Genomic DNA, 15,964 nt, shown 5'->3' with positions numbered 1-15,964 from the left:
TGGTGTAATGCAGGGGCTTAGAGATGGCCACAGAGCGGGCATAGGACATGGCTGCCAGTAAGTAAAATTCTGGTGCTCCAAGTAGGAAGGCAAAAAAACACTTGAGTGACGCAACTGTTATAGGAAATGCTTTTGTCCCCAGTTGCCATAGTAACTAGCAATTTAGGGATGCATGTAGTAGTATAGGAAATTTCTAAGCAGGAAAAATTCCGAAGGAAAAAGTACATGGGAGTCTTAAGGTGAATATCCATCAGGGTGAGTATGATGATAATCAGATTGCCAGTGATGCTTAGCACATAGGTGAGAAGCAGGAAGATAAACAACGTAACTTTCAATTCTGGGTTATCAGTCAAACCTGGTAGGATGAACACCGTTACCCTGATATGGTTTCTCATTACCATCCTCTGAATTTTATCAGCTCTTTATAGAAAAAAGTAATAATTATCTCTACAGAAAAATAACAGTGATCACAGTGTTTAAACTAAAGTTAGCAAAGTGAGGTTTCACATACAGCAATAAGATGTTCATTAATGTTTTCAAGATGCTTATGACAGGAAGAATAATACTTTGTGCTTCCAGAGGATTTGGAGAGAGAATTAAAACTTTGCTCCCCAAGAGTAATGTACATAATGATAGCAATTGTTCATTTATTTTATGTGAATTAATTATAGAGAAATTAAAGGAACTTAAAGGATAGAAAATGCTTTTTCTTTCTTGATGATATGCAAGAATTTGAATGTCATGCCACTTTTTGCTCAAAAAGTTTAATTGAAGAAAAATTTTTAAATTTTGCATATAAAATCCCAAATGACACCTGACATTAGAAGTACATGTGACCATATTTTGCATTTAACACGCACACACACATACACACAAACATACACAAATCTAACCATCATTGATAACCAGTGCTAGGACGCCTTTATCATTTTATTCAACTAATCAAACTCAAATATCTAATTCCTGTCTTGTTTATTTTCATTTCTATTCTTTTCTCTTTTTTTCCATTCACTATTCTTATTTATTTATTTATTTATTTTATTATTATTATACTTTAAGTTCTAGGGTACATGTGCATAACGTGCAGGTTTGTTACATATGTATACTTGTGCCATGTTGGTGTGCTGCACCCATCAACTCGTCAGCACCCATCAACTCGTCATTTGCATCAGGTATAACTCCCAATGCAATCCCTCCCCCCTCCTCCCTCCCCCCCCTCCCCATGATAGGCCCCGGTGTGTGATGTTCCCCTTCCCAAGTCCAAGTGATCTCATTGTTCAGTTCCCACCTATGAGTGAGAACATGCGGTGTTTGGTTTTCTGTTCTTATTCCATGGTGTATATGTGCCACATTTTCTTAATCCAGTCTGTCACTGATGGACATTTGGGTTGATTCCAAGTCTTTGCTATTGTGAATAGTGCCGCAATAAACATAGGTGTGCATGTGTCTTTATCTCGCTCTGTCGCCCAGGCTGGAGTGCAGTGGCAGGATCTCGGCTCACTGCAAGCTCCGCCTCCCGGATTCACGCCATTCTCCTGCCTCAGCCTCCCGAGTAGCTGGGACTACAGGCGCCCGCCACCACACCCGGCTAATTTTTTGTATTTTTAATAGAGACGGGGTTTCACCGTGTTAGCCAGGATGGTCTCTATCTCCTGACCTCGTGATCCGCCCACCTCGGCCTCCCAAAGTCCTGAGATTACAGGCGTGAGCCATCGCACCCGGCCGTTCATTCACTATTCTTATTAGTATTTCCATCACCTTAATCTCTGTTGGTACCCACCCAAGCTTTCCCATACTGAACCTCAATACCAAATCAGCAGGAACAGTCTAATAATGTTAGCAAGCCGCTGCAGTTTTTCTCTGAGGTCTTGCTCTTGAGAATGGACCAGATAAACTGAAAAGTGGGATATAGGAAAACAGAAGCAGAGAGAAATACATAAATATGGGTTTAGGAAATTGTATGTTGTGAAAGAAGTAAAGACAAAGCTGTATCAAAACCTAGAGAGGCAAGAAAGATTTTAGAGATAGGATAGTGAGATAGAGAAAATAATTAAAAGAAGATTAAAATAGGTAAATTAGTAAAAATTATAAGATGAAATTTTTAATAATGAAATGTCTCTGTGTTTTTATTCTGTATACTCACATTTCTTTGTGTAAAATAGAGATGGAAAACATGAACAATTTTGAGTTCAGCATGGCCTTAAGAAAAGGAATATTTGATAAATTACAAATGCATAATGAATCATTGAAGAGTGTTGACACAAAATTCTAGGAGGCATATAATGATATTCAAATATCCAGCTAATACGGAATTAAAGAGATAATAATATAGTTAACACTTTTCTACATCCAGTATATGTGATAAGTGAGACAGTGAGATCAAGAAACAAAGTCGTTCAGGTTTACACAGCTAGTAAATTTGAGATCCAGTATTAAGATTGAGTTTATTTTCCAAAATGTCTTCTGGTACACAGGCAATTGTATACCAGACTATAGTGCATTTCTTAAAACAAAACAATTAATGATATATCTAAGGAAAATTTTCTTCCCGGGCATTTTCATCACCAAACATATGAAATAAGTCTTTGTGATGTGCATGACATTATATAGGACTATGTTTTCTGTTGTGAAAATATCAATTTAATTATTTCCATCACAGAAACATACATTATTATTAAGAAGGCAGTCACATGAGTAAAAATAAACATATGAAAACAAGTCAAATCTGTTTCCAATAATATCTAGAGAAGTTTACAGGAGGTAATTTGGATTCTAAGATAGGCCTTAGAGGGAGATAAGGAAATACGATGAGTTATTCCTAGGAAAGGGAAAGCCTGAACAGAAACAAAGGGAAGGGCACATGCATGAATTCATTAGAAACAATGAGTAGCATTCTGCTATTAAAACCATGCGTGTTATTAATGCAGGCATACATGAGTGAAGTGAAATGACTCTTATTTTTCCCTGGACATTGCTTTCACATTCAGATAATTATGAACCAATCTGTCACAAAACTTTTCTTGTTTATACAAATCGCCGTAGTGGCCATCATTGTAGGAATCCATATAGCTAAAACACCTAAATCAGAGTTTTATCATGTTAGACCATTCCTTTGACCAACTTCAACAATCATACATATAAACTATTCCCCAACAACACTGTAAAAATAATGAAATTCACTTTATAAAACCAAGAGAAGTCAGGCCTATGAATGCAATTCAAAGGTTAAAAAAAGGAAAGATTAAGACTTTAATGGTAAAATTAGAACAAACCTTAATCACAACTTATCTGAAAGGAAATATTGCTTTTAGAAATATTAATTATTTTTATCTTTTTGAGTTACATAAATCTTCAAAATTTTAAAATAAAAACATTTATAGGAAACATATAAAAATTATTAAAGATATAGACTGAGATTATTTAGACAAAAGCATCTCTGCTTTAACATTTAACTCTTTTATCATTATGCTGAATCAAGCATATTGATACTACATTTCTCTCTGAATGAACCTCTCTATCCCATAATCTATGATTAGTATTTTTCACCTATAAATAGCAATCTTGGAAATGGTTTGTTTAGCTATTTTATTGCAGTTAGACTAGTGCATTAAAATTCCTCTTAACATTATGTTAATTATTTATGTAATGAATGTTTTCCTAAGTAGTGTTACACACAGTCCCACATAAAATTAATCAACTCTTGATCCCTTGGAGTTTTTACGCTTTCTGTGCCCTGAAGAAAAATAAAGATTATGAAGGACTCAGGAAAATATCAGATCCAAGAACACCATTTCCGAAAGGATGACTGCTTTACATGTTATTCACATGTTCTCTTGAGGCACTAAATAACTTTAAAAACAAAATACCTATTTAAAAATAACTACATTAAACAAACTACGTCTCCAGAGAAATCAGTGTAGATTGCCCCAATATGTGTTTGTCCTCCCATCTCTATGGGAGAAATCCCATATATATAAACCCCAGATATATAAATGAGGATTTGTAAGCATTATATAGTATCATATAATGTTTTAACATTCAATATTCATCAAACTGTATTTTTAAATATGACACTCTTTCTCAAGGGAAGTGGGGATATTTTGTGCATTAACCACAAAGAATAAAAAATGTACTGTGCCTTGCTTTTCTTGTTTAAAAGGTTGACGCTTGAAGCTAAGTATAATTAGTGCTTATAAACATTCTTTACCTTAATTGAAATATTACATTAAACTTTGACAGACGTAAGAAAGAAAACTATTATTTTATGTGAGACTAAAATGTGGGAATATAAAATGGAGAACGTAGCCTGTCATAGACAAAATTCTACCTCAAGCTAAATGCACATCATTAATTCATCAGGTACAACTGAACATTTTATGTCCTGTATAAACTTGACCTTCTTTTCTGCGAGTTATATTTTCTGCAGTCTTTGGGATATTGTCTAGTGGTCTGAAACATATTCCTTAATAGATAACCATTTTTCACTTCTTCCATATTAATAGAAGTTTCCATGTCCTTGCCTTTGGTACAATTTATGGTGACCTTGTGGCTAAATTCTGGCCAAAGGATGGAAATCTAGATAGTTTGTGCAATTTCCTGGAATCATTCTTCATGTTCTTGTCAGCATCTCTTTTCCCCTAAAGGTGGAGGACAATGTGGAGGAGGCCCTAATGTGCACACAATGCACCAATTCACAAATGGGGGACCCCATGTATAGTAAATTCCCAGTCTTTTTAAAGATTACTTGTAAACCTGCTTAACTTTTCCCCACTAGAAGACATTAATACTCTGGTCAGTAAAAAAGAAAGACATCACTCAAAGGTGGGCACAACAGTGTAGAAAACCAATTAGGAAAGGGTAAGTTTATGTAAAATAGGTGAAGGGTGAGCATCAGTCAGAGAAAAGTACACCAAGTGGGAAGACAGGTTCTCAATTCAGTTCAAGGATTAAACTTGCAGCTTGGTTTTCAGGTATTAAACTGTCTTCGGTTTGGAGATGAGGTTTCCCTGGGGACATGCCCTTATCTGCCTAGGCATTTGACTGACTCCTGTCACTATCAAGCGACATGCGGGTGGTGTAATAGTACCTTATTGTCTCTGTTATCCTGACAGGGCCATCTCTGTCTGGTAAAGGATGGAAGATGCAGCAGTCAATCAAAATCAAAGCTCTTGCGGCACTTGGGGAGACATAGAGTGGAAGTTTTCTTCTGGAGGAAAAGGCCCAGGATACTTCTTAAAGGCAAAGATTACTAATACCTCTCTCCATGGCCCCTGAGTATACAAGGTGTTTTCTCGTCAGATGCCAGCTTTTTCTCTACCTATACTTCCTTCAAATCTGGGTTCTCCATTCCTGTAGCTATAGCTTCACCTTTCTTTTTTCTCCCAGTCATACCCGACTCATATTCAGATCTTTCATCTAGAAGAGTCAGATAAATGAAGAAAAAGGAAATTGTTTTAGATTTCAACAAGTATCAAACCCTCATTTCTTAGGCCCCCTTGTGTCCAAATTACCACCTGGAAGGTATGGCACCAGGCTTATCTAGATTTGGTCTTATGGAAAAGAAAGGTACATCATTCTTTGAATGACCGAAATGGAATTTTGAATTTTCAAAGTGAGTCTATATAATTCCCAACCACTTTTATCTTGATCATTACCCTGAAAGAAGATGAGTAGTCCAGTCTGGGAACAGCTGTATTCAATGACCATACTGCTTTACCTAGGTGCACAGATCAGGAAGAGATAAGGAGGAGGAGACTATTAGTCCTTTGCTGAATAGTTTGGACAATAAAAGTTGTCAAACTGTAGATGTTCTGAGAATCTAAAGACATGACACAGACAATGTCAAAGATCACAGTTGTGTGCCATAGTCAACTTATCAGTAACCTAAAACAGCATGTACCTGGTGAGGCACCACCAATAGACCCAAGGTAGTCAAGTTGCCAAAAGCAGGAGGAGGCAACATTCCTTGCAATATGCCCTACCCTAGCATGAGAAAAGCAAGTCAGCTTTTGATAGGAGCTTCAAAGACGCCATGCAAAGATAGCATCTGCATTAGAAACATAGAGCCAAACTCAATCAGCAGCCTGATTCTAGTTATTTTTCTTATGAGAGAATGGTGTTAAAAACCAAGATCTGGGCACTGGGTGTGCTTATTCCTACTGGACTGTTTTTGCTTCTAGACACTCTCAGGTGACAGACTAAGGAAATATAGGTGTTTACACTAACCCATGTCTAGACACACAATGATAAATATTTTATAGTATCAGTCTGTATGTATATTGAATTAAACTTTAGTTTATACTGTCACCACGTTTAAAATGCCATCACATGAGTCATTCCTTATCTGTAATCTCCCAATGCAACAGTGAGATACTGGCTTCCATCATCTGCCATCCACTTGCTCAATCATTCAGTTCCAGTATATATGCGTATTGGGAGAAAACTTTATTAACTTGACTATATTGGTTATGTATACTTCCTTTCGACTTTAGTCTTACTGACTCCACTCATTTCTCTCAGGGCAGCAACTTTTTACACTATGCCCTTCAGTGAGGTGTGTCACACATTTGTAATATAGTTAAATTCTTCCACATTGTATTGTGATATCCCAGACTTTTTTTTAAATTTTCACACATTAGAAGCATTCTTTGTATTGTAAAGTTCTGCTGGTTTTGACAACTGCACAGTGTTATATATTCATCTTTACATTATTATATAGAATAGTTTTACTACCCTAACCAAAGATTCCCTATGCTTCCTCATTTAACCCTTACTCCAACAAAGTCCTGGCAGCCACTGATATGTTACTTTCTTTATAAATTTACTTCTACCAGAATATTATATAAATGAAATTAAATAATTTATACCCTTTTAAGTCTGCCTATTGTCACTGAGAAATATGCATTTAAAATTCTTCTTTGTCATTGTTCAACTCCCACTTATGAGTGAGAACATGCAGTGTTTGGTTTTCTGTTCTTGTATTAGTTTGCAAGAATGATAGTTTTCAGCATCATCCATGTCCCTGCAAAGGACATGAACTCATCCTTTTTTGTGGATTTGTTTTTTATAGTATTCCATGGTGTATATGTGCCACATTTTCTTTATCCAGTCTATCATTGATGGGCATTTGGGTTGGTTCCAAGTCTTTGCTATTGTGAATAGTGCCACAATAAACATACGTATGCATGTGTCTCTATAGTAGAATGATTTATAACCCTTTGGGTATATACCCAGTAATGGGATGGCTGGGGCAAATGGTATTTCTAGTTCTAGATCCTTGAGGAATCACCACACTGTCTTCCACCATGGTTGAACTAATTTATACTCCCACCAACAGTGTAAGAGTGTTCCTATTTCTCTACATCCTCTCCAGCATCTGTTGTTTTCCTGTTCCCTTTGCCTCCCAGTCCCCAGGGGGATGCAATACAGAGGGGGCTCCATAGGTACAGCAGACACAATCAGTCTGTAACACAGCTGTGAAGTCCTGAACTTAGGGAACCCCCACTATTTTAAAGAGATAGCTAGAAAACCTGCCCAAACTGACCACCCTGGGAGACATCTATTTTATAATCCTAGTCAGGAAACAAATCTCCCTTCTGCCCTGGAGGGAGGTATTATTTCGATCTTTCAAAGCTGAATGATATAAAAACATATTTGTAAAAAAAAAATCCAGGCCAAGCGTAATATTAAATGTGTAGAAATGCCACGGAGAATTGCAACCTAACAGTGATTACTGATATATTTGGTGCTACAAGTGGTTGCATGAAATAGATCCTTAAGGAGGGGAATTTAGAATTAGTTAATATCATCTTGAAGGGGCTGAGGAGAGTGCTGCGACCATAAGAAAATGGAATATTACAAGTCTATGGCATCAAATATTATCACTTGGAGAGAAGCTTACACTTAAGGCTGAGCTTTCTCAAAGTAGATGTATAGGATAGATAGCACTGTGATAAGCATGTGAAATACAAGTACTGCACATGCTATAACATGGGAAGGCTATTTCTATCCCTATTGAGGATCTTAAACAAAGAAAATTACAAGGTTATAGCCTTAAATTATTATCCTGAATTATATAATAATCAGCAAACCATGAAGTTCCCGTGACTGTCCTAAATAAATTTATTTTCTCTTAAATCCTCATGTCACTTGGTGCTGAAAACAAAGGTAGGCTCTGATCTCACAGTTTATTATACAGCAACATCAGTTAAATGTACATCCTTCCCAGGTATCTTTTGTGAAAGTTAATTGATTGGAAATCTGAAAGGATACCAATTGGAAATTACCTATATCTGTGCATTTGTGTGTGTATTCCATATATGTAAATATAAATCTAAAACTCAGAGCAATTGTAATGTGGAACAGCTTTATTGTATGCAATTTACTTACATATCCCTCAGCTGTGTAACTGGAGAATACCCAGAGGAAAATCTTTTGGCAAGATATGAAAATATTCACAAGAATAATTGCCAGCAGCCCTAAAAAGTATTGTAACCACTGGTTTGAAATGAAGATGGAAGATGCTTTTGTTAAAATTAACTCCCTGATTTCAGTGTACATAATGGATCATGGGAAGTCAGAGGCTATGTAATAGCACTTAACTGATATTAATATATTCAGTGTGGTTACTTATTGGTCAGTATGGCCAAAGTAGATATCAAAATGCATGATATACTTTAGTAGTGAACAACAGATCATGGAATTCCCAGGACTAAAATAAATAGGCAGCCCATTACGTTTCTAACTGGTCCATATAATTGAAAGAACTCTAGGATAAGTGAAAGGAAGAATGAATTAGCCATCATAATGGAGTTAAAGCTCCTTATTCAATTACAGACTTCAATCATTTCATAGAACCAGAACCCATGAAGAAAGTTGTCTTTGCAAAACTGTCATGCATATTAATATCTAAATCTTCCACTAGTGTCCTTCAAAAGATATGTGGTCCTTTCCCAAAAAAAACTGTACAGTGAAATCAATGAAACATGGATTTTTCAGAGGTTATTCGACCTCGTTTCTGAGCTAATCTTAATTACAATGACTATAGAATGCCAGTGTGTTTACTTATAAGAGTGAAAGATATTGGAGTCAGAAGACATTTTCCTGATAAGTTGTGGTTATGTGCCAGTCTGTTTTACAGTGATCCTAGTGCATGTGCAAAATTGTCCTGTGCATATAGTTAAAACACATATATTCAGGGCAAGTGGAAAACCATAAGTTCTCCCTCACTAACAGATAATAAACAGACAGTATCACCATATCCTTGGAAAAACTTCACAGCTAGTGCCACCATCAAAGACTTAAAAAAGAAAGATGCAGAAGTGGTGACTTAATCCACATAAAGAACATAGTAATCTTAACTGTCTGCCTCTCCTAACACAGATAAATTTTAGTAGATGACAATGAACCCATAAGCTGAATTAGATAGTAAATTCAATTGCAACTTTCTTTTCAGTTATGGCCCATTTATTGGAATAAATCAAAATAATTCTGGCACTAAATATCCAGTTATTGATTTTGAGAATGAACGTTTACAGATTAATAGATAATACCATAATTTATTTGCACAACTTGCAAATAAAATGGTATACCTTTGTACTCTAGCCCTTTGCCATCATTTATTCTACAGGCCAGCAAACCAGAGCCCGCAGGCCAAGGACTGTTTTGATACAGACTTCCACCTGAGATGTATTTTACATTTTTAAAGGGTTGTAGGAAGAGAAAGGAGAAGGAAGGGGAGGTGGAGAAGAAAAAAAAGGAAGAGAAGCAAATAAGAAATGTATGATGATATGCTAAGTAATAATTTAAAAACTTGTATCAGATACAAGATCAGAATTTTTTATGTAAAGTATTTTAAAAGACACACTGAAGAGAATTATGGAATTTTATTTTATAGGTAGACATAGCCTAGTTTTCCCTTCCCTATGACAACAGGTCTCCATCAATAATATGTTTTCTTGAAGATATTACCCACTTACTCTGTTCCAAAACAGATGGTGTTTTAAAAATATGTGAAAAAGTAACCCATTATCAAAAGAAAGTTGAATTAAAAGAGAAATTTGGAAATTGACTGTTTGAAATTCTTTCCATGATTTTTGTTACTGGAAATTATTTAAATTCATTAAATATAAAAATACTCATCTAACTCGTTAGAAAACGTGAAAACATAATCATTTTAATCTTTTAAAGCATTTTCTTAATAAAACATTTGTGTGTTTTTAAAAAATTACATAGAAATGCAAAATCAAGACAGCTGATTAACATTAGAAAAAACAGAAATGTAGTCACTCAATTTCAAAAAAAATATTTGAATGGGATTGAAGAATAATTATTGTGATTTCCACTTCATTTAAAATGGATCCACATTATTGTGAAGCATTAACTTTGCACTATGACAACCCACTTAACCAAGTACTAGGTAAAATAAACTTGTAATAAGACTTGCAGATCATTTCACACAATAATTACATAAGTATTTGCAAGTATAATAAAGTATATTTAATTAAAATGAAACTAATATTTATACCATTAGTAAAATTAAAAGTTATACTGTAAAGTTATATTATTAAAATATATTGATCATTTTGTATAATTTCATTTATTAATTCCTATTTTTCTATTAAAATTTCAAAATATTTTATACCGTTGTTTATATATAAATTATAAACTGATAAATGTGCATGTACCATGAAAAAAATATATATATATTTACTAATTGAATGTTTGATAAACACCAGTTGCACACCTATACTTATAAAAAGAAAAGCAAGTCCATAATTTTGGAGAACATAGTAAACTTAATATTTGAAGGGAGGGTTTATTTTTCTTATAAGCGATTTTTTTCTCAAGCTCCATATCATTAGTACCGTAAATATTTTCTCATATGACATAATTTCTAAATTTATGATAATATTGATTATTCTTTTACTTCAATAGATTTTTAAAAGGATAAAACTAAACAGAATTTTTGAGATATGTATGATACAAAGGGACTTTATTGTATCATACAATTGAATTATCTCTTCAATGCTCATAAAAACTCCACATTTATAGTAAACGTGTAGTTTTCTAACACCTAAATATTTTTTTCATATTGCCTGTCATCAAGTCCAATCCATTAATTATTCTATAATAGACATCCTTAATCTACGCTTACATTTTTATATTAAGCCCCATCAAATGCCACATTTTAATCTTATTTTACAGGTGAACGTATTAACTTCATTCATCTCCTGTCATTTGCTGCCTTATTTATTTTATTTATTCCTTAGTAGGCACTGGGTTGGATGAAGAGAATGTAGAAAACTATGAGATTTAGAGTTCATTGCAAGAAACAAATATAGTTAATTACATGTGCTATGATAAGCACCATCTAGAGTTGACTACAAACACTACAAAATTCAAGTATGAAGTGACTAACATATACTTGTCGACCAGCCTTCCACAGAAGTCTCCATGTTAATTAGCTTTAACTGATTGAAGTTTTGCAAGCTAGCAGAGATTTGGGCAATGGGCAGGCATTTGATATATGTGAAGCACACAAGTTTTGCAATATACTTAGTTGTTTAGTGTGGTTACATCATAGAAGTACTAGTTGGAAGAGATAAGAAACAAAACTGGACAGGCCAGGTTATGCAAATATTTGGGGAATTTTGTCATTATTTTGCAGGCAACAGAAAACCATCAGTAATTTGTTAGCAGAGTGGTGGCACGATTGATTTGTATTTTAGAAAGTATCCTACCAGCAATGTGGAGGATGAGTTAAAGATCAAAGGCAGGAAGGCTATGTATTAGACAATTGACATACCTTGAGTCTAGCTTGTCTTAATACTCATTCAGTATATATTAGGTTGGTGCAAAAGAAATTGTGATTTCACCATTACTTTTAGTGGTGAAATTAAATTTTAATGGTGAAATTTCAATTACTTTTAATGGTGAAACCTCAATTCCTTTTGCACTAACCTAATACTGGTGAAAAACAGTTGATTTTTTTTTCCTTTTCAGTTCCAGAAAAATGAATATTAGAAATGAGTTAAACAAGTGAATAAATGATATTTTAATAATTTTTTAAAATCCTAGCACAATTTAAAAATTTTAAGCTCCTATAATGGACCCTGATCTCTGGTATTTACAAAATAAATCAGATTACTAGTGATTTATTTCAAATTAAGTAAAAAATGACCTTCACTAATCTTTTCCCATCATAACTTAGGCCTAGGGTTTCTTTCCTTTTGCATTTTCCGTTATCTACTTACAAACAGCCTAGAAATAGAAAAAAATCCATCTATTCTAAGTAGGTAAGTCTACTAAGTATATTTCTGAATTTCACAAAGGTGTCAATAATTCATTTTTGGATAAAGAAAAAGGGGAGAAGTTACAGTTTTTAATATACATTAAATGATTTATGATTTGCCTATATATTAGACTTTAAAAAGAGCTGAACTTAGAGTTCATGTATAAAGAATAAATTTTAAAACTAAGCAATGTAATACTTAGAAATATAAAATAAATATGCTACATATTTGCATTTGGCAACAACTTAAATTGTGGAGAAGTGTGTTCAGAAGAAAATCTGAGATATTCCAGATCAGACTTTTTTCAGATTCCAAACACTTTGAGTCAACTTTTCTTGAGTATAGTTAATACCTATAAAGTATAATTATTTATGTGTATAAACTTAAATTCCTGATGCAAAGAAAGCCAAATAGTGAAAGTTAAAGAATACTCCCCAGGTATTTTATTTTCTATTTTCAAATAAAATGTTCTTAAAGTATTGCAGTATTATAAAAACCATTTACACGTACATGGTTTATACACTATTTAAAATGTCTATTTGAATCTTTTCAACTTCTCAATGCCCCGTTAATATTTATTTAGATATATATATTTCAAAGCTTCTCACTAATGCTTGTAAAATTCATATAAAATTTCTTGCTAGCCTGGTGATATGACAAAGTTATATATACTTGGAAATACATTAAGATAAAATGTATATAATAATTTTATAAGTCAAAAAAATAAATCCTGTCAGAATTATTCATAAGGTCATCAGTTACCTTATGTGGAAACTAAGTCATAGACAAATATTTATTGAGGAAACTGACATTAGTCTTTCAGAAAAAGTTTTTTTGTTTTATAACACTGAGATATGATACTTTTCCAAGGCAAAGTTTTTAAATACTCTGCACATGATCAGTCATTATATCTAATTTTATGTTCAAATCACTAATTTGAAAAATAAGGTACTCTGTGGAGCTGTAAGATCTTAATTTTATCTATGACATCCATAAATCTATAGAATGTTCTACAAAGATCTTACTGTTCTTTTACATTCTGAGTGACTTAAGAGCAGAGAGAGATTTTCACTCCGTTTTGCTAAAAATGTGTAAGCGATGAGTGGACATGAAAGCATCATTTTTGTCATCCTTGGGTTTTTGTTTTTGTTGTCATCAACAAATTATTTAATCCTTATGACTTATACTTTTTAATCCATAAATGAAGCATATGAATACCTGTCTTACAGAGTTTTGAAGATGGAACTAATAAATTTAATAAAATCTGGCACACTGTAAACAATAAATGCCAGCTATAATTTCTATATGATAGTTGCAATAACAGTAATGCTTTAACCTCTCTGAAGTTCCTTTCATTTATTTCTGAAAATACACTATATCTCTAAGCCTGGTTAAAAAAACTGAAGCTATTAAACTGTGTAATTAAAGAAATGTCATCACATTGATCTGCTTCGAGATTCTACTAAACACTAAGTAATAAATCAGATTTCACTTTTGTATCCACCAATAATGCACTCGGTAAGTGATCAAACCTAGGTAGTCTACTGAACTCTATGTAGAATATGTGACAAATTGGGTCCCTGAATTCCAGAAGAGTGGAAAAGAGCGTGGAAAAACTGAAGTCTCACTTTGTCTTCTTCTGAGAGAATTTTGAGAGGAAATCAAAGAGTCACTAAATAACAGGCAAATGATTTTTACCAAAACCAGGAAATATCTTTTCTACACGCTCTCAGCATGAGGGAGAAATGGGAGTCAAGATTAGGCTTTGGAGATTAGGAAGGCCATAATGAAAATTATAAGTCAAAAAAGAGGTAATATTACTGAATACAAGCATTGAAAAACTTTGTACATACTCCACTCTGCTTCTTTTATTTTACTAATAACTTTAATAATATCATTGAAGTGATTCATTTCATTGAGAAAAGTTCAATCTTTTTGACTATGTGCTTAAAAACATATTTTACTTGTTTGTTTCTCAGTGTATAAATAAAGGGATTCAACATGGGGGCAACAGAAGTGCTGAGCAGAGCTATCCCTTTATTTAATGACACTCTTTCTTTTGCTGAGGGTTTCACATACATGAAGATACAGCTGCCATAAGAAATGGACATGACCACCATGTGAGAAGAACATGTAGAAAATGCTTTTTTTCTCTGTTGAGAAGAAGGTATTTTCAGAACAGTCCTGAAAATATTTGTGTAGGAGAGAATCACTAATACCAGTGTAACCAGGGGCGTCAAAATGGCTGAGAGAAGCATCATTAATTCTATTACTTTGGTGTCTGTGCAAGAGAGCTGCAGTACAGGAGAAACATCACAGAAGAAATGATCTACAGTGTTGGCTGCGCAGAAATCAAGCTGGAGACCCATCAAGAGTGGTGGAAAAATTATTAGGAAGCCAGCCATCCATGAAGCAAAGACTAGCAAGTTGCAAACTCTGCTGCTCATGATGGTGGTGTAATGCAGGGGTTTGCAGATGGCCACATAGCGGTCAAAGGACATGGCAGCCAGAAGAAAAAATTCAGTTGCCCCCAAAAGAATAGTGAAAAACAGTTGTGCTGCACAATCGTTGTAAGAAATGGTCTTATCACCTGTTGCCATACTAACAAGAAATTTGGGAATACAGACAGTTGTGAACGAGACTTCTAAAAATGAGAAATTTCGGAGGAAGAAATACATGGGTGTCTTGAGATGCAAATCCAGTAGAGTGAGGGTGATGATGGTTAGATTCCCAGTGACGCTCAACATGTAGGTGAAAAAAAGGAGAAGAAAAATAATCACCTGTAATTGTGGATCATCTGTCAGTCCAAGAAGAATAAAGTTTGCTACTGTTGTATGGTTTCTCATAGTGGATTTCTATTTTAAAAAATAAGAAGAAAAATTAGAACAGAAGAGGAAAGATCTGCATGAGACACCAATTTTTCTTGAAATCACCACAAATACATTGCTACACACACCCAATCTCCTTTAACAGCAGCCTATAAAAATTAGCTTATGTGATTTTTACTCAAAATGTTGCTAAATACGTGGAACTTTTTGAGTTTTTTCTGTTTTCTCAATGGCCATAAATTTAAGCATTTCAAAGGGATAATATGTTGCATCGATAGTCATGTCAATGTAAAAACAAACACAAGAACTATCATAATATTTCAACTTTTATATTCTGTATTTGAATTTTTTCTGAAGTATTTAAATTATTTTATACTATCTAGTGATTCATTCTTTGCGCAACGACATTTTTTTTTCTGTGTTTTTTTGTCTTTTTACTAGACTTCACGATTCATTAATTCAGATTTCAGCTGAGAACTCCGTCTTTTAAAATCAAAGTAAATTTAAACATCTCTTGGCTTCCACAGTGGGAATTCAATGCCCTCACCAAACTTCTAAAAACTCTCCAAGATCTGCATCCTCATAACCATTTTTAGCTCTGCTTTCCCAATTTTCCTGAAAACTTGAATTTACATTTATTTCTCTCACTCTGGTTGTTCTCTTTTCTGTATTTATCCAAGCAGATATAAACTATATCCTCACACATGATGCTTGTGTTGTTTAGGTAGTACTTTTACAGAATATTTGCAGTGACAGAGGAGGGTCCCACAAAACAAACTATTTAAAAATAAAATGTGGCTTGTGCCTGTAATCCCAGCTACTTTGAAGAATGAGGCAGGAGGA

The 15,964-nt window shown here is 34.0% G+C and overlaps 1 protein-coding gene across 1 annotated transcript; it reads right to left on the bottom strand.

Moving 5' to 3' along the window:
* Positions 1 to 14,130: 14,130 nt before the first annotated feature.
* LOC112635273 (olfactory receptor 6C74) lies at positions 14,131 to 15,222 on the bottom strand. The gene has a single exon (XM_025403331.1). It carries the CDS (start codon positions 15,137 to 15,139, stop codon positions 14,201 to 14,203), a length of 939 nt encoding a protein of 312 aa, XP_025259116.1. The 5' UTR covers positions 15,140 to 15,222; the 3' UTR covers positions 14,131 to 14,200.
* Positions 15,223 to 15,964: the final 742 nt, after the last annotated feature.

Source organism: Theropithecus gelada, chromosome 11, assembly GCF_003255815.1.
Source record: "Theropithecus gelada isolate Dixy chromosome 11, Tgel_1.0, whole genome shotgun sequence".
NCBI lineage: Eukaryota > Metazoa > Chordata > Mammalia > Primates > Cercopithecidae > Theropithecus > Theropithecus gelada.
This window is presented reverse-complemented; position numbering and strand designations above follow the sequence as displayed.

Excerpts from the sequence above, each read along its gene's own strand:
- LOC112635273 (XM_025403331.1), bottom strand. The coding sequence starts at position 15,139 with ATGAGAAACCATACAACAGTAGCAAACTTTATTCTTCTTGGACTGACA.